Genomic DNA, 26049 nt, shown 5'->3' with positions numbered 1-26049 from the left:
CCAGAACCTCCCACTTTCTCAATAGATGTATAACACCCGACCAAAAGTCTACGATGCTGAAGTTAAGCTGCAATTTAATAAGAAGACTGGAACATTAATTAAAGCTACTTGCCCTTTACAAAGACACAATTGGCTGCAAAGGCCCACTTCAAACTAGATAAAGCATCCACTCTGTGGTAGATGAGTATATAGTTGGTTTATGCTTTCCTTCCATGTGGAAGACATGACATGACCTCTGATGCAACTGTTGAGCACATGTTTTCTATTTTCTGTATCTCATGGGTGCCAAAGTAAAACTACTCAGACTGTGTTGCAGCCTCCACATCTGTCAAGAACCATCAGTTTTTACATGTACGTGGAGTATCAACCAACCACTCATCCTCACTGCATACAATCTGCACACCAACCAATATCTGCCCAGCACTACATTCCCGAAGTTTTTCTGTTGAAGGCCGGGGACTGGTACTTTACAATGCACACCTTTAGTTTCTGCAAGTGTGGAATATCAACCAGCTACTCATCAGTGTGTAATCCATGTACTAACACAGGTGGAATAATACAACAGTTCTCTTTGGCACTACATTCCCTAAGTTTTCCTGTTGAAGGCTGGGAACTACATATTCCTAGGTACCTGATGTGTGTGGCAACTAACCAAACACCATATAAATGTTTCTTCACATTCCCATAAAAGGCATCAATGGACAAGTACTCCCTTCGCAGCTGCAACATTGGAAATGAGTGCTGTTGAGAAAGACTGTGACAGTGTTCAACAATAAGACAAACCCATTGTATGCCAATGAGAGTACCTGCAGCAAAGCTCCTACACCTCAACTGGCTAAAGTTGTTGCAACATGCCTTCAAAGCCATGAGCACCTGGACAACTACTAAATGTGACTTATGACAAAAAGATGGGGAGAATGTGGTGAAAGTTATGCTATTGTTTGGGATTTTGTGACAAAAAGAAGGGAGGTGGTCATGAAAGTTACGATACTGACTTATAAGTCAAAAGTATTAATATTTTCTTTCTATTTCAATTCTGAATGATATGAAAGTTCATATTTAAAATAAAATTCCTGACTCAAGATATTTCATTCTGCAATATTGCTGTCACTTCTATCATGTACAATGAATTTACCCAAAGATGGAGTAATATTGCTGTCACTTCTATCATGTACAATGAATTACCCAAAGATGAAAAACTTTAAACAGTGGAAGTAAAACTATTCTTTACAATAAGTAAAGGAGGTTTATCACACTCACAGAGCAATGACACCATCTACAATGTTTGAAATATTCCTCAACAACAGCCAAGGCTAGGTTCAGTAAACATGAATGTCGCATAAAATTATGCTGGTAATAAGTCCTCCATATACATTTCAGATCACTGACCTGCCAATTCAAGCATTAGACAATATTCAGGTCTGACAAAATACTTATCACCCTTGAATAGAATTATTTTTTTCCCCTATATCCCTTATTCTAACATTATTCAAAATGTATATCTGTTCCAAAAGCACCATCTGAGAAAAATAAACAATGTTAGGGCTCCCAAACACATTAAGACCGAGATGTAAAAATGCATAATTCAAACAATTAAGGTAATACCAGATCCATAATCAAAAGGAGACTTCTAGATCCACATCACACTGAAGGCATTTCAGAAAGTCTTCTGCATATGTGTAATATATACATATACACACACAAGACTGACAATGTTAAAATGAATCATTCAAACTTTTAGGGTAATAACTGGTCCATCATCAAAAGGAGGCTTCTAGATCCACATCAGACTGAAGGCTTTTCAGAAAGTCTTCTCCATATCTGTTAAAAAGAAAAAATGCATTTTTTGTCAAAATATCTAAACCTAAAATAAACAACCACCATTCAATGTACCAAAGCACTTTTTAACATCAGACATCCTCCTATATTGGTAAACATTCCTTTGCCAAAGCACAAAAAAATCATCAAGAAGTAAACATTTAAATGTTGCACCTTAAGATACATTTTAACCAGACCAATGTGTTACATTACAACAACTCAAGGTTAGCTATCAAAAAGCTTTAACTGAGAGGTGAAATTACACAGTTAAAACATCAAACAACTATGTTGGTGGCAAATACCCTTGGGGTTGCATGAAAAGCAAACACAAAATGCAATGAGCTTGAGCGATGCAGTTGTGCAAGGTGAACTGTAGGTGGTTGGCTCCACTAAGTATAGTCTTAATAGCAAGTGGAACACTGATATCTAGACATCAAGAAATTGACACGAAACTGGTCTTTACAATTTCCTTAATTTCTTCCCAAGGGTAATTTTGTAAGGATATGACAAATATGAAATATGCATCTGTAACCAATTTTGTGATGAAATTAAATTCAAATACATAATGACTAACAAGAAAATCAAATTAAAACTAAAGGGCACTTGCAGGGAATATATATCAATAAATTTTATCAGCTTCTTGATCCTTTTCTATGTCAATTGAAACAAAAATCCATTTACCAACACATTATAGAGCAAAATTAAAGTTGTGTATGCTATAATGCATGTAGAGAGAGAGAGAGAGAGAGAGAATTTTGAAATGCATGTGACTAGAAAATGTATTGTGGTGGGTTGATAATACTACAGCTTCTCCTTCAGCACTTTGTGGGCCTTGAAGGCTCGAGGAGTCTCAGAATGATACACCAGTAGGGGCTTCACCTTGCAATCCCCACTGGCGTTTGAACAAAGTGCGAGCGTAAGCCTGTCTTTCATAGGCTTATGCCTGGGTAGCTTCTTCTCTTCCTCCGTGATGTACGTCCGACGAGGCATTTTTTTCCAAAAAAGGCCAGTCTCATCTCAATTGAAGACTTGCTGAGAACTGTAGCCTTCCTTGGTCATCATCTCGTCGAAAGTCTTCTTAAATGCTTCGGCCGCTTTCGTGTCCGAGCTGGCAGCCTCCCCATGACGCACCACCGAATGGATGCCAGTTCGTTTACGAAAATTCTCGAACCAGCCATGCGAAGGCTTGAACTCTGGGGTTTGCGTTGAAGTCCCTTCCCCTCCGTCGTCTTCCGCCTGCGCAATCAAATCGCCGAAAATAGCGCTGGCCTTGTGGGCGATTGCTGTCTCCGTTACCGTATCGCCAGCGATTTCTTTGTCTTTTATCCAGACGAGGAGCAGCCGTTCCATTTCGTCGTGCACGTGGGTCCTCTTGCTGGACAAAATAGTGATGCCCTTCGACGGTGTAGTTGCTTTGATGGCATCCTTCTGTTTAAGGATGGTGCCTATTGTCGACGGATTACGGCCGTATTCCTTTGCGATCACACTCAATTGCATACCAGCTTCGTACTTCTTGATGATCTCCATCTTTGTCTCCAAAGAGAGCATGCGCTTCTTTCCATGAATTTCAACTTTCTTGGGACCCATGACTACGTTATCTTGTACGTAATTTACGTATAAGTAACACAATAAAGTTTCCGCACAACACGATAATAGTATACTGCAACGAAATCACTAACGAATTTACGTTACTAAACGATTTACTGAACGAATGCCGTGTGCGTACGATAGAGATGTTGGTACGAAGAGGCCGAGATAGGTACACCACCACGTATACGTATGAGATGCATGATGGGAGGGATGCTGTCCAATAGGAGAGAAGGATTTTATGGTCATGACTAGCATCAGGAACCAATGGGAGAGCAGGAGGATGGTGGCGAGTCTACTAGTACTAAGACGGCAGCGCGCGGCGCGAGTTTCAAAATTGTTATCCGGGCAAATCTCGGACTTTCAGAAACCTTTTGTATGTAGAGCAGTAAAATTTTTCGCATTGGCTTTCGTATCTTGAGTTTTTCGTAAGTTGAGCCTTTCGTATCTCGAGGTACTGCTGTAGCTGATACTGATAAATACGTAATTAGGTTACTGGTAGACTACCATTAAAATAAAGTTGATACAAAACTGCAACTTTAATGCAAGGATGAAGGATGGTCAAATGTTATTTTGTATCGATGAGCCAGCAGTGAGCCCATGTGATATCCCTATCTGGCAGACCTGTCTAGTGGGTTCTGGGTGTAACAGGAGGAAAACCCCATTGTTGCACTATGAAACAGTAGTCAAGAGAAGGTGGGAAATCATCTGGAAAGAAGAGATATGAACGGAGGTACAGTAGTACCTCGAGATACGAAATTAATCCGTTCCGAGGCGGCCTTCGTATCATGAAGTTTTCATATCTTGGACCACATTTTACATGTAAAATGGCTAATCCGTTCCAAGCCCTCCAAAAACACCCCAGTAAATTATATTTCCAGGCCTAAAACACATGTTCTAGGGTTATGACGCCGATCCGACGGAAGAAATATGACTCCAAAAAGGCAAAATACTGTACATACTCGAGTAATATTCAACTGCATGTAATGTTCAACCCCATTTTTACTGCATATATTAGGACTTTAGCATATGTCATTTAGCAATAAGCCTAGCCTATGTTAGCGGTTGCTACTGTAGCCTAGTCTATGATTCTGACATCTAAACCTAAGAAGCTAAAAGCTTAGAATATGCCAATAAAATGTATAAATAATCAGTATGTACTCATTTCAAATAATTATTAATTAATCATTAACTATAATACACAAACAAACAAAAAAAAAAAAACCTTCCAATCGACTGTTTACATTCAGCTCTTACCCGTCTTACGAGTATCGAACGAACGCCAAGCAATCATTTTTCCTAGCACACAGTAAGCCATAAATTTTCATTAGTATCTCTCTTCAACTAATGAAACTACCAAACAGTATAATAACCATTCATTTCTATTCTTTATTCTATCTTTACCTAATGGAGATAGCGAGTTACTGATAGCTATAATGAAACATACGTATACGTAACATAATAATAAAACAGAAGAATTCTAAAAAATACGTATTTGTTGGCAGTCTGATTTATTTTATATTTTATGATATCTAATTCACAATTTTTTTATTAAATGTATTGCATGTACTCATTTCAAATAATTATTAAGTAACCATTAACTATAATAAACAAACAAAAAAAAAAGCTTCCAAACTTCTGTTTACATCCAGCACTTACGAGTATCGAACGATCGCCAAGCAATCACTTTGCACAGTAAGCCATAAATTTTCATTATCACTCTTCAACTACTGAAACTACCAAACAGTATAATAACCATTCATTTCTATTCTTTATTCTATCTTTACCTAATGTTTTTTTTTATTAAATGTATTGCATTAATAAGTTTTTTAATTTACAGCATCCTTTTACCAATAGAATACTTAAAGCACAAGGGGTAGATGCTGACCAATAGGAGAGCAGGACCTTTCGTATCTTGAAAACTTTTCATATGTAGAGCTTTAAAATTTTTCGTATTTGCTTTTGTATCTCGAGTTTTTCGTAAGTTGAGCCTTTCGTATGTCGAGGTACCACTGTACAGTAAAAAGGAATGAGAGGTTGCAGCTACGGACTGAAGGGATGTTGCCAAGACCATTAATGAACTACCCCTCTATGGGGCCTGTTCAAATAAAGATAAAGTAGTTTAAGCTCTTCAGTCACAGGATCCCTACCCTGAATCACCCACAATGGAAGGCTCTCCACAACACCTTCTAAATGCTTAAATTCACTAAATGATTACACTTATGCATGGCTTTGACTATGCAAAGAAATGCTGAAGCAACTAAGATAACATCTGGCAAGCCACCTCATCTCACATATGTGGAAACCAATATTCTCAAAAGTTCAGTTCAGCTACTGCATCTTTTTCTTGGGTCTCAAGCTTTCAAAAAAACCCTTTAAAACTGTTTTCTTTGAATCTAATAACCTTTCATCCTTTACAAATAAGGTATGCTGCTGGCTTTGGGGTTAAGTCCAATATTTTTACCTTTCCTTTTGCTATTCAAGTTTACTTTCAGTCTGAGCTGAAGGTTGCTCATCCCAAAAATCTTTGGATAAATTTTTTTTTGCATACATTCAACATATATAATAAAATATTTCCAAACCTGTATAAGACTGGTAATATATACAACCTTTGAACCCAACTTACCCTTCTCCTCTAGCCTTCTGGTTGCATTTTCTGATCCCAGTCGATTAAGGAAAGATTCAAACACTGCCATAGACTGTTTCATTGAAGTCTTTTTGTACTCTGCTACAGCACTTCGCTCTGTATCATTATGCTTGGCATCATACTCGCTGACTTCTTTCTCAAGTTGACTGAAAAAAGCAGAAACTTCAGTGTATTAGATCTTAACTAACAAAGTAGAGACCCTAGATTAGGATCTTTCTGTTTTTGAATGGATTTCGTAGACTAAACAATCTATTCCTCAATACTCTGTAAATGCACATTTATTTTTTTTCATTTATTTATTTTTATATTATACCTCTTACTAATGTATCACCAGGAGTTACAAAATTTGTGAGACAATATGCTAGTGTATTTACCTTACTATTTATCATACATAAATCATCCTTAAATATCATGACCAACAACATTGCACCATTGGAGATGCTTCATAATGACTGGTAGTCCTCATATAAGAAAAGTATTTTCAGGGGAATAAAATGGTTACAATCAAAATGACAACCATACTCACACAGTACTTCATTGCTATTAAATTAATACATAACATTCAAGTTCCTGATATGATATAACTTTCTTGACATTAAAACTATTTAGGTACTTAATAACAGAAGTTAGCACAGTACGTTTGACATATGATACACAACATCCTTAATTCTAGTTTATCATATCATAATAGCTAGTTCAGGTATTTCTTCATTCTCTGAAGTTCCTTTCAAGAAAACATTTATAGCCACCCCAGTACCGATTCTCACCCTAAATGTGGTACATCCAATGGGTTAAAGTCATCTGCTTTGAGAGGATCAAAACATACACAAACTCGTCCAGTCTTAGGGTGGACACAGAAAGGAGACTTGAGCAAGTGGTTTAGGCCCTTTGTGACATGGATATCAAGTCGAGGATACACAAGCTGCAGTATGATTTCAGCAACCAGGTTTGGCTTGATTGTCTTCTTGGAATCACCCTGAGGAAATTAGAGAGAACTTTATTCTTTTCATAAATATCAGATAATCATCAAAACATTGCAATTAACAATCAAAACAGAATCCAGAATGCAGTTGAAATATATATATTAATTCTTACACACATAAAAAAATAATCCTGACGTTGATATTGTTATACATGTAACTAATGATATTAATATTCTTATACATACATTTCTTAGACAGATGTTTTTATATCCGAAAATACAGCGTAAATGCCATCACAGCATATCTATATATATATACCATTGCAACATAGCTTAATGGACAGTTGGGGGTCTGCCTCTCTCTATAAGTAACAAAATCCATCAAGTAGTGAAAACTGACATATAGCCTACATGATGCAGCACCCTAAAGCCAACTCGCATAGCTTAGTGTATAACAATTACATATTAAGCAATTAATAGTCTATATTAGCTAGTACTACTTTTTTTATCATTCAATTTAAAGTATTTACTTAAATTATTCAATTTCAAAGATATATCTGCTAAATACATTTACTTCTAAAGGTATGTACAATCTAATACTATACAATTTAGCCTGACAAAAACATAACTGATTATAGTGCTTGTACCTAGTTACAATAAAATACATAACACATACATTATAAAAAACAAATATCTGTCTTTTTAACATACAAAACACCTTAACCAACAGTGGTAACCCCCATCTCGTGCATAGTATTTTTATTGAAATTTATTTAATGAAGTACAGTGCATACTGCATTTGATACAGCAATGTAGTTATTCCTACATATCTTTTCCATTGTGTATACATACTATATGTATGTGTGTATTGTGTTAAGGTAAACTTCACATCTTTCTCTCTCTGTCTTGTACAATAATTTTACAGACAATTATTCAATACAGTGCAGTATATAACTAAATACTGTAGAGTAGTGTACATATGTATATTTTCAGCCTGTAAAAGTATGTGTATACATTTTCAAGAACATATCACATTTAGCAACCGCACTTATTGCGTGTTTACTTTCCTTTCTCTCTATTTGTCAAAATTTTATTATCTTGCATTTAATTTTAGTTGAATATTTGTTGTTGGTTATGTAACATGGCCCTACTTAAATCATAAGATTTTCTAATACCATTTCGTACAAATCAACAGGTTAATTTACCACTTCTTCATTGTTCTCCATATGTCTACTTTTATACATGTTGCATATCTTTATAAAATATCTCTGAGCCTACAAATAAGACGCAGACAATGAAAACAATACTTGTGATAAACCTAAAGTTTTTCACTGCTTTTGGTGGAAATATCCAAAAGTCTCATTCATGCACAACTTGAAGTTAACACCACCATGGAAATCAATGTTCCTGAAAAACTTATAAATTAAAAACACGATAATCATGATTTCAAATATAGCAGTCTGATGAGCAATACTGTACCTTATTAACTTGTCTATTGATTTCAGCCTGAATGGTGTTCCACCTCTGTCTTGAATTGACACACTGCGGCATAGTCCTGTTCAAAGCTTCTCTTATTTCAGTGTCTGGGATTAAGGCCAAAATCTTGCCCCATAACTCTGGAGTGCTCAGGAAATCTTGGTCTTCTAGAATAATGTCTTCAAAGTATTGACTCGCAATTTTGAATGCTCTCCTAAGGAAATACAGATAGTACAAGTAATGTTTCTAACACAAAATTCATGATAAACACAAGTAACCTCCTTTCACTTGAAACAGTTTGGTAAGCTTCTGAGTCATTGACTAATCACCTTATAGTTTCTAATGAAGTTTCTTAATGTTATAATAAAAGTTTAAATAAATTACTGAACAAATTTCTCGGATCAAAAGGCTGGCTCATAAGATTTACTCTTTAATAAGAAGTTAAAATTTGAAAAAAAATAAAATAAATTAAAACTTGACAGCTATGTAGGAAGAGAAAAACAGGAAAGGCAAGGCAACTTGGGTAAAAGGGATACTACAAGTGCCCTTTAGTACTACCCATGAAGGTTACTTACATGGCAAACTGTGGGTACTGACCCCTAATGGGCTAAAGTTTACCTTTTTGAGATTCAAATGATGTCCTTACTCCCAACCAGTGAGATCTCAATACCATATAAGATCATCCAATGAAAATATGTATGTGATATTTTAACTTTTTCTCTGTTTTCTATTTCTGAATATTTCTATAATAAAGTAGAGGTTCTGTACTCAGTTTGAAAATGACACCAACATTGCTATGTTCATTGACTGGTCAGTGTGTGTGTGCTTTGCCACAGACAAAATTTGGGACCCTTAAAGTCTCAGATGATTACCAAAAAATGTTAATATTGAATATTCTTTAAGAAGGAAGTTAGCTAAATCCTTTTACCTATGTACTGGCCAACAATATAGTATTTGGAAATAATCTACTTACTGCACATGCACATGAACTAAAACAGAAAAATGGTTTGAAGTGAAAAATGTTTCACCTTATTCTTTCTTAAAAATAAGGAAACACACAAACTGACAACATATTGCCTTTTTAATATACAGTTTTAGTTACTGGTATAATGTCATTTATTGAGCTGTATAGACAAAAAATTTTATATATATATATATATATATATATATATTATATATATCTTATATATATAATATATATATATATATATATATATATATAGAGAGAGGAGGAGAGAGAGAGAGAGAGAGAGAGAGAGAGGAGAGGAGAGAGAGAGAGAGAGAGAAGAGAGAGAGAGAGAGAATGTCATGCGTGTGCTATTAAAGTTATCCTCCATCACAAAACAATGACTTTTATATAGTTACATAAGTAAAGATACAAATCTCAATATTCAAATGTAAAAAAAATACATGATATCTTACCGTAAAGATAATGCACAGACAAGATTATGTTAACGTCATACCATACAAAGATTTCCATAATTTCTGACATGTAAGAATTTGCTTCTGGCTACAAATATTAGCCTTGTGTATGAGAAACAAACTACATTCCCAGTGATATGTATATTGCTGTTATTTACACCAGCTACTGAACAGTAACGCCCCATACAATATATAAAAAGCTGTCCGGTTAGTTAAGTGTATGGGGCAGAGAAAGTTGATATTTTAGTCAACGTTCAACCCACCACATAACCTAGTCCTAAAACCAAATCTGCATGCATCTAGTATTTTCTAGATTATTTTCCACCTCAAAGCTAAAAGTACTATTCTGTAATGTTCTATAATGTATGTTGACAAAGAATCTCAAGAGTGAACACTGCATGCCATATGGAGCACTTTAAGTTACTAATATAAAAAATAGACTATTAAAGCATTAAGATTGTGAGATTAAAGTATCCTTATAACTAAAAATAAATAGAAGACTAAACTGAAATAAAAAATATAAAGATGGGATTGATAATCTGAACATAAGTGGCACAGAAATAATTCTTATATACTAACAAGAAAGTGATACTGACATTAGTTACAATTTTAATCTTACATTAAATTTGTAACTGCTAGCATACATCAAGGATATCTACTTACTGGACTGATGGGTGTAACTTTGACTGCAAGGAAACCTTTTTTGACACACTTTCTCCTCCTCTGATCAGCTGCAGGTACTCCGCAACAGCAGATCTGGACGACTGTGAAAGAGCTCTTGCCTTGGCATCACAAACCCAACAGTGAACGCCACGTCTTCCAGAGTATACCCAAAGAAGGTGCTGATAGCCAAAGTCCTCTAGGTATTAATAGACATAACAGATATTACATTGAATCTTAACATAATGGTATGTTCTATAAGTAATTTGGTATTTCAATAGAAGATCAACATGCACTGTTAAGTCTGAAACCTCTTGAACACAAAAAATAAAGTAAAGCCCATACAATATACCACTTCTAATCATTATAAAGTAGAATTTCACAAAATGAACCCATCAGTATGTGATTCTTTTACAAAATGGACAAAATATGTTATGAGGTAAATCTGGTTATGGTATCATTCAAAATAATGACCCATGAATGAAATGGTCCAGAATTAGTGATGCTCAGTAGTGCCTACATGATCTGGAAGGAGAAGCTACACAGTACATAGTGTGTATTGTATGTGCAGTCTGGGAGGGAAAGCAATAAAGTGGTAAGTATAAGTAAGGAAGGAGAGTTTAAGTGCTGTGTACAGAATTTCTTTCAAGCAGTTTCTTTTGCGATTGTAGCTATCTGAAGTATTCTTAGCGATAAAAATTTATATAGTACATAACCCCCACTATGACTTTGTTGTATTAATCAATCACCTCTGCTGTTTGCCAATCTCTTTAACATCTTTATAAAATATATCCTTTGATAGGCCTGCTCTAAACAGGATCAGTTAACTTTATTATCTTATACATTTTACTGTATTATTTTACACATTTTACAGTAACTTTACTTAGTGACATAAATATTTTAAAATGGAATCTGGTAATGAACAGCCAACACTTACTTCTGATATACCAGAAAATTTTGCCAGATAATGGACACCCATTGTTATTGAAGTATTCCAATGTGTAACAGGAAAATAATGATTGTGAAAGGAATACTAATAATGATCACAGAGCAAGTTAGACTAACCTCTCAAGGCAGTATCTAAAATTTTAACAGCAACAGTCATGAACTTCCAACACTTGTTGCAGATTTCAGCACCTTCACAACATGTCCGAACCTGTTAAAATATGCAGAGAATCTAAAGTTGCCTAGTGTGTATGAAAGATAGGAAGTATGGCAAAGTCTTGAAATAATCTAAAAAATGGCAAATGATTGCTTATTTAATTTTTGCAATAGTACTATACTGGTGTAAATAACAAAAGATGTGTTGAAATTTTACTACATACCAGATCCAAACTGGAAAAAGCAAGTCAACTGCCCAAGTAACAAATCTTGAGGAAGATAAATATACTTTACTTAATACCAAATACATACTATATACCAATAGATATTGAAAAATTAAGACAGAGAGAGAGAAAGATAGAGAAATTATGTAACATGTAACAATTCTTGCAAGTGACCATACAAATATCAAAAACAAAGACTGTCACTCAATACAAAACTAAACTTCAAAATTCCCATCAACTCACCTCATCATAATCTGTCATATCAATATCAAACACTAATTCCTTCTCCTTTGGTGCGAAAACTGATACAGTTCGGTGATCTTTTGGCCTAAAACGATACAAAAATCTTCACTGTATTATGTCCTGTTTCAATACATAATTCAGAATTTGGCTAGCTACATATTCACTTGATTCATAAGACTCTACAACAGACACTTAAAAAATATATTCATACCACAAAACAAGGTTTTTCATAGTTCCATTAATCATGCATATTTATATCCAAAATGATCCAAAGTCCATAGACTTTGGTCTATCGGCCACAAAAGGTTAGTTTGACTACACATGTGTCATCTGGATCCTGAAGTGTATATACCTACTGCCTTCCTCATTTTTTTGCAACTATATTTGAGTCAACAAAATCTGTGCAATCGGAAGAAAGCACATCCTGTACGACTGGTGGGTTTGTATCATAAAAATACTTATTTTAGAAAACTTGTTTGTTTCATTAGACTGTATGATTCTGAGATCTATTTGAAGAATAGAATGAGTCAGAATCCAGGTAAGTAATAACACTGGATGCCTAAAGACTCTAGACAACACCATGAAAAAAATCTGATGATTAATTACAAGCCATGATTGAAAGGTGATGAGTTACAAGGAAGTGGAAATAGCCTCCTGAGACTACAGTCCCAAAATATTCAAGCCAATTCATCTCTGAGCAGTCTTTATAACAGAAAAGTAATAAAAGTTAAACTAGCACCTATAGGTACTTGTACATGAAACAGAAGAAAAAACTAACTCATGCTTACAAGCAAAAGAAGTAGAGAGTGTTCTGACTTTGTGTGCTTACAAGCTTTCATGCTTTTCTTTGCTGTCTATTACATGACTATAGGTTCTCAGAATAACATGCCTTAGCCAACAGGAGACTGATCTTAAGTGATGCACTTCTTCATTAGACCTGTGGAAAATAATCTATAGTTGTTCTCCCTGAAGTCTCTGGTCCTCCATAGGTAAAAGCCGATACCCCTTACTTGGCAGAGGAAGAGGTCCTTATAATAACTCAAGATGGAAGCCAAAAGTAATGGTGAAGTGTCTTGTGCAACAGTGTGGACTATTATTCAGCCCTGTTAATGGCATTTTACAGTGCCATAACTTGCTTGACGACACCAACAGCAAGAATAGGCATCGTGTTAATGGTGCTTCTTACGGTGCTGCAACTTTCCTTCTAGCCTCTCCTTCAGTAGCAGTCTTACTATGAAGATGGCATCCACCATCCCTCTCCCTCTCATGAATCCATACTGCTGTTTCCTGATCTTTACAATCTTTTAACCTTTCGACCAGTATCCTCTCTAAAACTTTCAATCCATGTTCCAGTAGTTTAATTCCCCTGTAGTTACCACAATCCATAACATCTCCCTTCTGCTTGTATATATACCATTAGCCTCTCCTCCCAGTCCCTTGGCATTTCTTCCTCTTCCCACATAGCTTTTAATAAATCCATTTCTTCTCCTCTGTACCTAGTAATTTGATAATTTCAATTTAGAACTCCGATTTTACTTAATGCTCTCTTCACTACTTTATCCCATATCTCCATCACTGGTCCCTCCATCCTCTGTGCTTCCCCTACCTCCTCTCTCATTTTTAGTGTTTAGAAGTTGTTCAAAATACTCTCTCCATCTCCTCTTTAAAATTTTTTTTGAATGTCGTCAGCCCTATACAATACGTTTCCATCTCCATCCTTGATGGCACCCAATTTACCCAAATCTTGTCTCTGCCTATTCCTCAAGTTTGAAGTCTTCTAGAAATCCACTTCTCCTTCTCTTGTTCTTAGTCTTTCTTTCATCTCTTCTGCCGCCCTTCCAATAGTCATACCTACCCTCCTCGCATCTCTTTCCTCTTCTCTGCACCCTGTGCATGCCTTACTTTCCAGTCCTTAAATGCTTTTGATTTTACTTTAATTGATTCTTTAAACTCTCTCCATTCTAACACCACTTTTCTCCTCTCAACACTCCATACCCACTGATTCTTCCCACCAGTTCCTCTGCTTCCCTAACACATATTTCTCTCGTCTGCCCGGACATTTTCCACTCTGTTCCCCTGTCCAAATTCTATGTTCCAGCTCTCTCTCTCTCTCAGTCCTAAATTGCTCCCCCTTTCCTCCTTTAAGGTCCCAAATCTTTATTATAGATCTCCTCTTTCTCTTTTTGGGTTTCCTACCTCTCATTTTAAAATCTATCACTGCTAACCTATGTTATTTAACACACACTTCTCCCAAGATCACTTTGCAGTTTGTCACATTGCTTTTGTTGGCTCCTCTACCAGGATGTAATCTATTTGCCTTTGCACTCCTCCACTTTAATAAGTTATCAAGTGCTTATCCAACTTCTGAAACCGTGAGTTCATACAAGCCAATTCAAAACTCTGAGCCATCTCCAATATATAATCCTCACCTTCAGTTCTAATTCCAAACCCGTGACCTCCGTGTACCTCCTTTTACCCATCTCTTCTCTACCCAGCCCTGCCATTCATATCAGCCCCTTTTATTAGTTTCTCTTCCTCTCTCACTGTTCTAATGGCAGCCTCAAACTCTTGTCCAAATAATTCTTTCACTTGCTCTTGGTACCCCATCTGATGAGCATATGCTGATATTACATTTACTACTTTGTCCACAATTATCATTGGAATCTTTAAAAGCCTATCATTTACTCTCTTTACTTCTACTACTTTTTCCTTCCAGTTGTAACTAACTACTTATAATTCCAGCTCCATTTCTTCCTTCTTGCAACCTGCAGTAATAGAGCTTATACCTATTTCCTTTCTCTCTAGTTCCACTCCCTTTCCACTTAGTCCACACACAAGAAATCTATCTTCCTCCTCTCCATCACATCTACTATCTCCCTCAGTTTTCCTGTTAGAGTACCTACATTCCACGTAATTGCTCTTTGTCTTCCTCTCAACTTTTTTGGGTGCAGTCATGAACCCTGCAGTACCCCTCGCCCATTTATCAAGACAGTAGGGGGATTCCGATGCGAGTCGCTTACAGGGGACGCCCTTGCTGCATTCATGTTTCTTACAAACATCAGGCATGGTTTACTGTTTGGCAAGGGGTTTTTTTATGACAGCAAGCCCTTGCTGTCATCAACCACATTTACTGGCGGTGGGCCTCGCCATTGACTAAGAAGTCCACCTACAAGGCAGCAGTTTCCACAGTTATTGGCAGTGGGCCTAGCCATTTACTAAAAAGTAAGACTGCAAGGCAGCATTTTCCAGTTATTGGCAGTGGGCCTAGCCATTTACTAAAAAGTAAGACTGCAAGGCAGCATTTTCCAGTTATTGGCGGTGGGCCTAGCCTTTTACTGAAAAGTATGATTGCAAGGCAGCAGCTGTTCTTTCAGTTGCCTTTTACGACACGCAGGACCTACGGTGGTAGTATTCTTACACCCCTACCACAGGGTCATCATTTAAAGAAACTTGAGTTACCCTTCCCCAAAGAAGGTTTATGCACAGTTAGGCTAGATGAAATGACTAGGTTGTCCTGAATTAGATAAAAATGTGAAAAATTCATGTCCGAAAAAAAAAAACAGACATTTATAAATACAAATGCCAGTAATTCCTTGATCAGAAATACTCACTTGAGCCTTTAACTCTGGGAAGCTAAAAAACAAAAGTACTTAAAAATCCAAACCTGAAATTATAAACTGCTCCAATGTCAATCTTGTGAGGCTTCTGTTTTTTAATTTCCTTTTCCATTTCCTCTTGATCCTTGAAAGACTGGTATCGAATATAAATGTCATCTGCCAGAGTGAAGGAGAACTCTCGATATGGGAAGTAGGTCTTTGGAACTGGAATTATGTTTGTAGTATAAATTAATTCTTAAAAAGTTTATGTTTTATTCTTATGCAATAGCTAAAAGAAGATACAGTAGAGATAACAACCAAATACCATAAAGAATTTTTCTTTCACTGCAATGCACTTAATAGTTAATGACAATATAAAGTTTACTCAGGTGACAGGTGATGCTTTAACACTGTCTTAATAAGTATCATTAAAAGAATCCTAGACATTTATATCAACTTTCTCAAAGGCTACATTTTAAATGCAAAATCAATCACTTGACAGTTTAGAGTAACAATTTTAATGTTAAGAATGAATACCTGGTTTAAGTGCAGCATAAATCATAAATTTAGGAGAGACTACTATGAGATTCTGGGCCTCTGCAACACGGTTTTTTCGCAATAACTTTTTATCTATGCATTTCATAAATATAACGCTTATTCAGAATACATATTATATCTACACATAAATTTTGACTGTATTCTGCATTACATAGGTTGAATAGATTTGGTACTTATAATGTAAACGTGACTTTTTTTGAAGACGGGCCAACTTACTGTCATAAGTTACTCGTTACGTAACTTATGACAGCATTTCTTCCCTCTTTCTCGATGGATGATTGGCTATACGTAACGAAGGCTAAACCTCTGGCTACAATGACATACAAATTTAAATACAAGCAAAGCAGTACACCTTTACGAACTCTGGAACCTCTCCACTGATAATTGTCATAATGAAAAAACCAACAAAATATGTTAATAAATACAAAAACACTTCGAGTATTAGTCTAACTCCCAAAATAGGTTTCCTAAGAAATTAGTCTACTTTATAGGTCACAATCAGATTGACATGATGTAGGGAATAGTTGGTAATTTTCAAAAACATAGTAGACAAGCTTGATTTGATAACTGCTATATCCAATGTCAAGCAATTTTTATTTATTGGCTATCTACCCATTTACTGAAAAAAAATAGCCGGTACCGTATATTGGCTTTAAACCTTCACCAATAATTATCGTCAGAGTGATGACTTCATGAGGCTCCACCCACTTTCGCCTCGTTATAATTCAGGATAACACTGAAGGCTACCATGGGCATTTTTGTATTAGAAAATTTAACTTCTGGCTATAAAAACTCATTTCTCGAGTAGTTGTAAGAAGTGCTAAATGATCCTCAAGGATCCCAGCAGTTGGCCTAAACGTTTAATTCATGTATATCACTGCTATACTGTTGCGGCACTACTGCTACAGTAGTATTACTACGCTAGCACTTATACCCCACCCACATCTATGTATCGTTCCGCCATTCATAAAGTCTTTGGGTTTCAGAGCTGATGGAGTTTCGGTCTGGTGGATGGGCAGGGCAACATTTCATCAAAAGATGTTTACCTTGCTTACGTAATGAATGTTTTTCGACTCATGGCTCGTAATCATTGGCCATGGTGTCGGCTAGATCATTTTTACTCTATAAAAATCAGCAAAGTCCAAAAAACCATGTTACAGAGACCCTGAATCTCATAGTAAACTGTTTCGTGTCATAAATTTAGCAGAAAGACTAAACTGTTTCATGACCTATTATCTTTTTTACAGTCTATTATAAACTGTTCACACCATCATTCTCCAAATACTTTTAATCTTAAGGTTAGGATGTTTGGTTATAAAGCTAAAAAGAATACAGTACAGAATGTCACCCTCTCTCTCTCTCACATACATCAACAAAATACATAGTAATGTGAAATTTAAGGTAAGACATGACTAATTTTGTTTAAAATGCACCTAAATGCAAGTTCATTAATGCAATATCATTGTTATCAATAAATATTTCTCTTGCTAGATTTCTCTATACAGTACTACAATTTCTACAGTTCAGTGAATAAAGTGCATTTTCTTACTGTACCATAACTTAGGAAAACTTTCTGTTAAGGTATAGTAAATTTTTAAGAGCTTATATGTTACCACTCACTTGTTTAATGTCACCGAATTGTTTCACCATCATTAACAAAAATACAGTATATACTGTGCAATAATGGCAACTAAAGTGCAATAATGGATACAAACTAAAAATATTCAAGCTAAATATGAAAGCTAAGGAAAGTTTGCGGCCCAAAACCTAATGTATTTCACTTTACAAACCACAGTAATAAATATATTTTTTATACACTATTACTAAACTACTGTAAACAAAATCTGTGAATGACATGCAGAACTGTAGTTGTACATGCACAACCAACTAAAGAATCAAGTATAAACTAAGGCTAAAATACCAAAAAATATACAACAGCACTGTCCCAAACATTAACAAACCCAAAATAAAGTAAACCTTCAAAAATACAACTTAGTGAGTCAAACTCTATGCTTAGCCTAAGTTCCCTCTTTATAAACGAATGTTACTTTTCTCATATGGTCAAATAACACCCAGTGGGCATAGGCTACATTGGTGGCCAACTTTCCTCTGTAACAATATGGAAACTAGCCTAGAGCCTATGGACAGGTAGTATGTACCGTAATTTCTGGAAGGTTAAGTAGATTAGAAGGGGATTTACTGAGCCAAAGGAAATTCTACTATAGTAGATTAACATCAACCGTGCATCTGATGTCTAGGCCAGTCACTCCTGACTGACTGTTGATAAGCTAATGACAGGACTAGAAACTCTCAGTCTGTCGAGAGAGTTCACATAGGCAGGATGCGTGTTCCACCTCTCCTGAGGGATACATCTTTCAAAAGTATTCCTCAGGAGAGGTGGAACTTACATCCTGCCTATGTGAACTCTCGAGAGAGACAGAGAATTTCCAGCCCTGTGATTGGCTTATCAACAGCCAATCAAGAGCGTCGTAAGGGACTGGCCTAGACATCAGATGCACGGTGGTTTGTGTGAATCTACTATAGCCTACTATATGAAAATGATGCAAGATAAGCTATTAAAAGAACAGTAATCCTACAGTTTACGAGTACAAATGCACTGCATTACGTAAAGTCAAGATTAGCGCACAGATTTATCAAATAGGGTAAAACATAGTAGTCACCTCTCTCGAAAAGTGGCTACTTCCCGAAAAAGCATTTGAATTATGCCATTATTTCGTAATTTTGGCAAAAACACTTACTTTGAGGGGAGCATAAAGGTATCACTGGCAGCTATGTCGCAGCCCCGTTGTTTACCCTGTTTATTGAATATTGGAAAACAATGAAAAGATGAGCAGTTTATCTGCTTACAGAAGCACTGATTGTAAAAAAAAAAAAAAAAGGGAATAAGGGGGAACGCAAAGAAACAAAAACACGCCCTCGGGGATACGGACCCATAGAATTTTGATAATTAGTAAATTTGCTTCTGTCTTCTGTATAGGCCTAAGCAGATAAACTGCTCCTTTTTTCAGATCTATCAAGAAGTGGCTACTAAAGAGCAAGAGCCTATACCAGGTCCCTACCTGCTTCCTAAACGTTCACTCCACAAACACAGTTGTGGGCACACAATAATCGTGTCACACGTTTTTTTGTTTTCTTACGATCTGCCCATTTCGTCACCATCATCTGAGCCCGTTTCGTCACTATATAAAAATATTAAATGAAACAGTATAAAAATATTGGTCAAACTGACTCAAAATAGTTGGTTTGGAGGCAAAAACAGTTTCAGTTTAACAGTTCACTACATTTGTCTTACAATGAAGCACAATTTCACCAGAACGCTAAACCCATAAAAATACTGTAGTGAACGCCCTACAAAATAAAATTGAGGTAATGGATTAGATTGTCTTTCTATAGATCGTATCAAGCGAACCTGGTAAGCGCCATGTTGGTAATTAGAACGAGTGTGACTGTCTCAACACTCGTTATTCCCTCCCTCCCTCCTTCGATCCCTTCTTTTTAATTAATTGTATGTAATTAATTGTATTATAAAAGTTGTTTTGGAGGACAAAAACAGTTAACAGTTTATTACGTTTGTCTTACAATGTAGCATAATTACATAAGTAGTTTTGGAAGAAGATTTGTCAGGCATAATTCTCCCAAGTGATTTACCCCAACCAAAACCCTGCATTCCCATTGGGTCCCCCTTACCGTAGGACAGAGTTCAAAGGTAAATCCTAGGTTAATTACAGCCGGGCAAAAAAATATTACTTTAAATTCTTGTTCAGGAGGTAAATTCTATAGAAAGACGTCAACTGCGATAGTCTATCTCGCCGCGGAATACTGGCTTAGATCTACCATAGACTGTAGTGAACGCCCTAATTAGTTAATATCGACGTACTATACGAGAGAAAAAATATAATGTTGGAGGTGTATTATCACAGTCTAAGGAAAGCGGGATTAATGGTAACAAAACAGATTTCACAACTGTATTCTTGGTGATGAAATGGGTTTTTGGTGACGAATAGGGTAGGGAATGCACCAGATTGGTGACGAAATGGGGCGCATCCTTCTGTGAGCAAACAAACTGCTAGTTTTTTTTTTTTTTCCTTAACAAATACTTCTGTTTGCAGATCTGCAAAGAGAAGACATTGAATATAGGGTATTTCTACAGAAGCAGTCCACAAGGACTGCAAGGAACGTAACCGCGGATACGACATCCACTAGGGATTGGGGCGTCCAATGTATTTCACCGTATTTAGTACTGGCCCCTGGGGGGTTAATTACAGTTGTCCGAATAAATTTTACTCAAAATTCTTGTTCAGTAGGTAAAACTGCATAGAAAAACAGCAACTGCCATAGTCTAGGCCGCCACACATAACTACCCTAGATCTACCGAATATAGGAAAGAACACTTTAAAACAGACAAGGGAGCAGTGAATTTGGACCCCTAAACTGTAGGATTAACAGAAAAACTACAGTTAACCTACAGATGATGAGTTTCTCACATTAGGTATTTCCATGGGTTTCACCCTGCTAAAAAGCAAAACAATGACATAGGGTAAACAATCACGGACGATCCACCATCGTCACGCTGGCTGGGTCTTATTCACTCGATATTTAATTGGTGAACAAGAATACAATTACAACTCTAAGCATACCATTCAAAAGATTGAAGTTTCATCAACAAAATGTGATATACGAACGCCCCATACGAACTAAAATAAGCATGTGACGCTCTTCGTAAAATACGTTTTCAAGGCAGTTTTGAAATCCAATATGGCGGCTATCGTGTGGCTGGCCGGTCTAATCGTGGACTGTCCACCATCTTTCCCAGCCTTCCCAGCACTCATTTGAACAATGTTAGCGTATATATGTAACGTTTATTGATCTTACTCAAGATTGCAGTTGTAATCAGCACAATAAAACAACATTTTGTTGCCTATATTAGTGAAAGTATGAAACTTGTTATTCCCGGGGGTCATGGTGTGAACTGAATTCATTTTTACCTTGTAATCGGTGGTTTTATCCTTACTGCCATCACAACTGAAACTCCACAATGCTTATTTGATTGTAATTATACACATTTTGGTCTTAATTCACTCCACATTGAACTTGAACCACGTTGCTGTTCCTGGTTTTAAGCGCTCACTCCACAAACACAGTTACGAGCAGCAGACGACGACGCTGCAAAGTTTTATTCCCTTAATTGTTTACTTTACTCATTATTTAGTTTAACTTTACTTTGTTATTTCAAACTGTTTATTTAATTCATGACTATTATCCCTTTTTTGAAACCAAATTACCCCGAAAAATTACAGATATTTCTAAAGTAGATACAATCCAATGTTTCTAACCTTGTCGTACATCTGGCTGCCGAAAACCATCGCGGAGCAGACGATGATTAGTGGATTATATATATATATTTTTTTTTTGCTAGCACTTTTCATTGATTTAAGTCTATATTAGTACTTTGATTTTTTAAATAACTGTATGCCAGAAATAAATGTAACCTTTAATGTTTGCATGCTAAGAATGGTAAAATCATCGTTGCCACATTAGTGGAGCTTCACACATACACCGATGCATTATCATAAACTGTTTCCATGAATTCTAGTTGTCATAGTAATGTTATAATGATAAAATTACTTAAATATTTATGTAGCCTATATATACTTTCAATACATAGGCTAATTTCACCAATTTCCACGTTTTGTGTAAGTCTTATACCCAGTTTGGAGGGTGAACACATACCAATTGGCAACAGAGAGAGAGAGAGAGAAAGGAAGGTGAAGGAAGGAAAGGACAAGAGTGGCGGTGGAGGTGGGGGGAGAGGGTAGGTGGAGCTTTTTACACATGTTCGTATCCATTTCTGGATAATGGAGTTTTTGTCTCTTGGTACAAGGACAAGTGTCGTTATTCTTTATGATTAGTGATTCACGATACCCTTATAAATTACGGCACTGGGTGTAATACACTACAGCAAAATCTCATTCTGATACGAGTGTTCGTTACATAAATATTGCCAAATAACGTGCTTGCACTGTCTCTGAAACCTATAGTAGGTATGCTGCTTAGCTGTCAATCAAGTTTTTTGTAATAAAGTATTTTTTATAAGCTAGCTATTATATAAATTTGTATTTTTCTCAATCAAAACATATGCTCCTCAATGCTAACTTTCCTCTTTTAATGACTTTCTGGTCATTGCAAATTCGGCCCCATTAATTTTTTATGGTGCGAAAACAGACAGAGGCCCAGGGATCGAAAGCGATTGCATCACACTATGGCGGTAATCCAGCAGTAAAACATCTTCATAGGTATATCCAAAAAGTAAGTAATAAAGATATATATGAGCATTACGATTATAACAATTACATGAATAACTGATAACAATCTGCATGAATAAATAGTAAACTGTTCTGCAAGAAAGTTGAGTATAGCAATTCATTTACAATAGGTACGAAAGTCAAGATGTCATGACGTCATAATACAGGACTTAAAAGAACGTTCTAATTCCGAAAAATAGGTAATTATTTAAATTTGAGTCAGAATCGAGTTACTTTTCAATAATGAATATTTTCAAATTAATCATCATAAACATGTAAAATATTGATGTTTTACTATCTATTTAAATAATTATCTAGTGCACGCTTCGTCGTCGTCTTCTACCGAAACAGTAGTTTCCTTAAAAACGTTGTGGCCAGGGACCATGTTCCGCTTGTTGTGATGAAAATGCCCCAGCGTCTATGGGTACAAGTGGTGAGCGGATTTATCACAGGAAATGGGAAGTTTGTTGACACAAGCGACTCTACAAACATCGAGATGGCGCCAATCTTCTAAGTTATTCAAGTGTAGGTAAAAATTTGGCACAGGATATAGGTACGGCAGCCGTATCCCTGACTGCGATAGATATTGGTACGGCAGTGAATTGCGCATGCGTCAATTTCAGACTTCCTGCCGTACAAATAACATCGTGTATAGTAGGGGTACGTCAGATTCTGTCAGTGGTGCCGTATTGTGTTATTGACTTTCTGCAGATATGGTAGTTTGCTAATCATGCAACAGTTACCGTGCACTGTTGCTAATAGCTATAGGTACAGCACTAGAAGGTAAGTGACAGTAGTAATAATAGTCGAACAGAATTGTTTCGCTGAACATGTTCAATTCGAAATGTGAAAGTGAAGAACCATACTGTCATCACCAAAGTACCAAAACATTTTGACAGTAAAGGAAATTATGAAAAATCACAATAATCCTTAAATATACTTACATTTTTGACTATATACATGAAAAATAAAACTAAACTAATCTATCTGTGTACTTCATATCTTCTTTAAATCTCTCTGAACCGTGTAATAAGACATCGGTTTTAGCCGAAAAACAGATGTTTTCAGGTTTATCCAAAAACAAGCTGAAAAAAGCACAATAGATGTCTACGAAGAGTCAAACTTCCAGAAATTGTATATCCGCAGGTCATGAACGATCGAATCGGCCCCGAAAAGAGCTCCGAAGAGGAGATTCAGAGGTCTTGAAATACACAGAAACCGTGCTCTGCTGTATTCATGGTAGTAGGGAAAACTACCAAAGTCAATCCTCTGGTAAACGGCCTAATCAATCTTAAGTAATCATCCAAATCAGATCCATTTTAACAGCATGTTTCCCATATTGGACGCACTACTGACTGCTGCACTACCTTACTAGCTAAGCTTCAAATCTTTGAATCTTCTCTTCGGAGCTCTTTTCAGGGCCGATTCGATCGTTCGTAACCTGCGGATATACCATTTCTGGAACTTTTCCTCCTCATAGACGTCTATTGTCTTTTTCAGCTTGTTGAAACCTGAAAACATGTTTTGCCTTCATTTTCTTGCTGTCACTGATATGCCTCAGTCGGTAAACAAGTGTTCGGGCATGCGCAATACACTGCCGTACCAATATCCATCGCAATCAGGGATACGGCTGCCGTACCTATATCCAGTTCGTAAAAATTTCGAAAGCATTTTGGTGAAATTTGCACTGCGTTGGCCACCCTTTTCACTACCCTCTGTTTAAAGCTTTAAATTTGGCCTTAACTTCTAACTTTGGAGAAAATACTTACTTCGAAAGGAGAGTAGAAGTCTTTAGCTGCATCTCTCACCAACAACAAGTCGCGACTGATGAACATCTCCGGTGTCAGAACGCGTTATGAGTACTTTTTCAGAGGGTGTCCATCTGAGACCGTCGGTGTGTTGGGCCAGTCCATGCAGTAGTTTACCCTAGCCTACGTTAACATAGAAGCATTCTGACATACTTAACTTTCCCTTATCCCAACCTAACATAAGGAGATGTGCCCCGATTTGGACACTGGGGCTTCACAGGCTCCCATGGGTATCCGAACCCTCCAACATGCCATCATGTATGGCAAAATGACTTAGCCTAAATGCAGCGAAACTAGTATTCGGCAGTCTGTCGTAAACTTAACTTCCATTAGTAGCCAAGCTAGTAGGCTATGTAAAATTTTAAGCTAGGCTAAACTAGTTAGCCTAATAGGCTAGCCCTAGCTACTAGCCTATAGGCTAGCTAGGTAGTACCTAACAATCCTAAGTCAACAGGTATGACTACGTTAATATGAAAAGAGTCTAAGCCTAGCAATCTGGCTTTGCTATTCAATGCTTTGTCAAGCAATGTGTGACCCCGTAAACTTACAGAATAATCTGACAGTTACGAAATTTAACTTCTAATTGGTTATGACGTGCAACCAAAACCTAGGTAGTCTGCGTTGTCACCAAACATACTTTGCGGCTACATTAAACAACAATATAAACTCAAATAAAAAGTACATACCACCTCCATAACTCAGCCATCGGTAATATTGTTCATAAGGGAATAAGCGATTGTAATAAAATGGAAGTAAATCTGTAAGCAATTCAGGGTCGAACGCAGTTGGACAAGGCATGGTTCCTCGCTCGCTCACTAAATTGCCCGCGTAAAGTTCCCGCAACGGCGCAACCTCCAGCAACTCAAATGTAAACAAACATTTGGCGGGTAAGGTGATCAGAAATCAACACCAAAATCTTTGGCCTTATAAAACATTTTTCAATAAGAGGTCACTTTTTAAATCCATTAAATTATATGCCTGATATATTAACATACGCTAACTTTTTATATAGTAGATATTTACTAAATAATTCTAATGTTTTCTGTTGATCTTTCTTCTTCTTTGACAATGAGAATAGTACCTTGCCTTCAAGAACCAGGTGTGAGGCAAAATCAGTCTATCAATTAATCAGTCAGTAAATCGATAGATCAACTCAAATAAATCCGTTCAAGAAAACATGCTCATGCTGACTTTAAAAGTAAGCTTCTTCCCATTTACAAGAAAGATTAGCTTACCGTAATCAAGCACATGCCCTTATCTGACCTCCGTATGCTTCTCTGTGAGTTTTTTTTATATGTAGATATGAATTATCATTGATTAACTACCATAGTCGTAAAATCATTTTCCATTCTAATAAATAGAACCTGATCAAGGTTTGGAGAACATGTAGGCAAAGAATTATGTGCCTTATCGTTTGACTTATTGCTCGTTATGACCAGATTTTTGGCGAAGAAAAAAAACAAGAGTAGATACATCAAACCCATTAAAAATGGTTGATCGAGGCAAAGAAATATGTTCTCTCTCTCATCATCATCATCATCATCATCATTTTTCATGTTCATAACTTCATATATAGAACAAGAACTTCGGTTAAAGTCCAGGAACAGTAATTTGACATAATATATATATATATATATATATATAATATACATATATATATATAT

General features: G+C 36.3%; 2 protein-coding genes across 4 annotated transcripts in view; both read right to left on the bottom strand.

The window, feature by feature from the left end:
- Positions 1–867, bottom strand: part of LOC135218206 (DNA primase small subunit-like) — a 34827-nt gene extending 33960 nt beyond the window's left edge. The window contains exon 1 of the mRNA XM_064254358.1: positions 653–867. Coding sequence (XP_064110428.1) covers positions 653–867 — 215 coding nt within the window. The remainder of the gene's footprint in view (positions 1–652) is intronic.
- On the bottom strand, positions 7–25263 carry LOC135218531 (DNA primase small subunit-like). Of its 3 annotated transcripts, none has more exons than XM_064254894.1 (9): positions 25072–25263; positions 15765–15921; positions 12101–12185; positions 11598–11688; positions 10536–10731; positions 8454–8664; positions 6820–7028; positions 6032–6198; positions 7–1821 (listed from the first exon to the last, which is right to left on the bottom strand). In XM_064254894.1, exons 1-9 carry the CDS (start codon positions 25181–25183, stop codon positions 1802–1804), a joined length of 1248 nt encoding a protein of 415 aa, XP_064110964.1. In that variant the 5' UTR covers positions 25184–25263; the 3' UTR covers positions 7–1801. The 3 variants fall into 3 exon arrangements, with proteins under 3 accessions (XP_064110964.1, XP_064110965.1, XP_064110966.1); XM_064254895.1 differs by lacking the exon at positions 25072–25263 and adding an exon at positions 24934–24983; XM_064254896.1 differs by lacking the exon at positions 25072–25263 and adding an exon at positions 19335–19354.
- Positions 25264–26049: the final 786 nt, after the last annotated feature.

The sequence above is a fragment of the Macrobrachium nipponense genome, chromosome 9, assembly GCF_015104395.2.
Source record: "Macrobrachium nipponense isolate FS-2020 chromosome 9, ASM1510439v2, whole genome shotgun sequence".
NCBI lineage: Eukaryota > Metazoa > Arthropoda > Malacostraca > Decapoda > Palaemonidae > Macrobrachium > Macrobrachium nipponense.
This window is presented reverse-complemented; position numbering and strand designations above follow the sequence as displayed.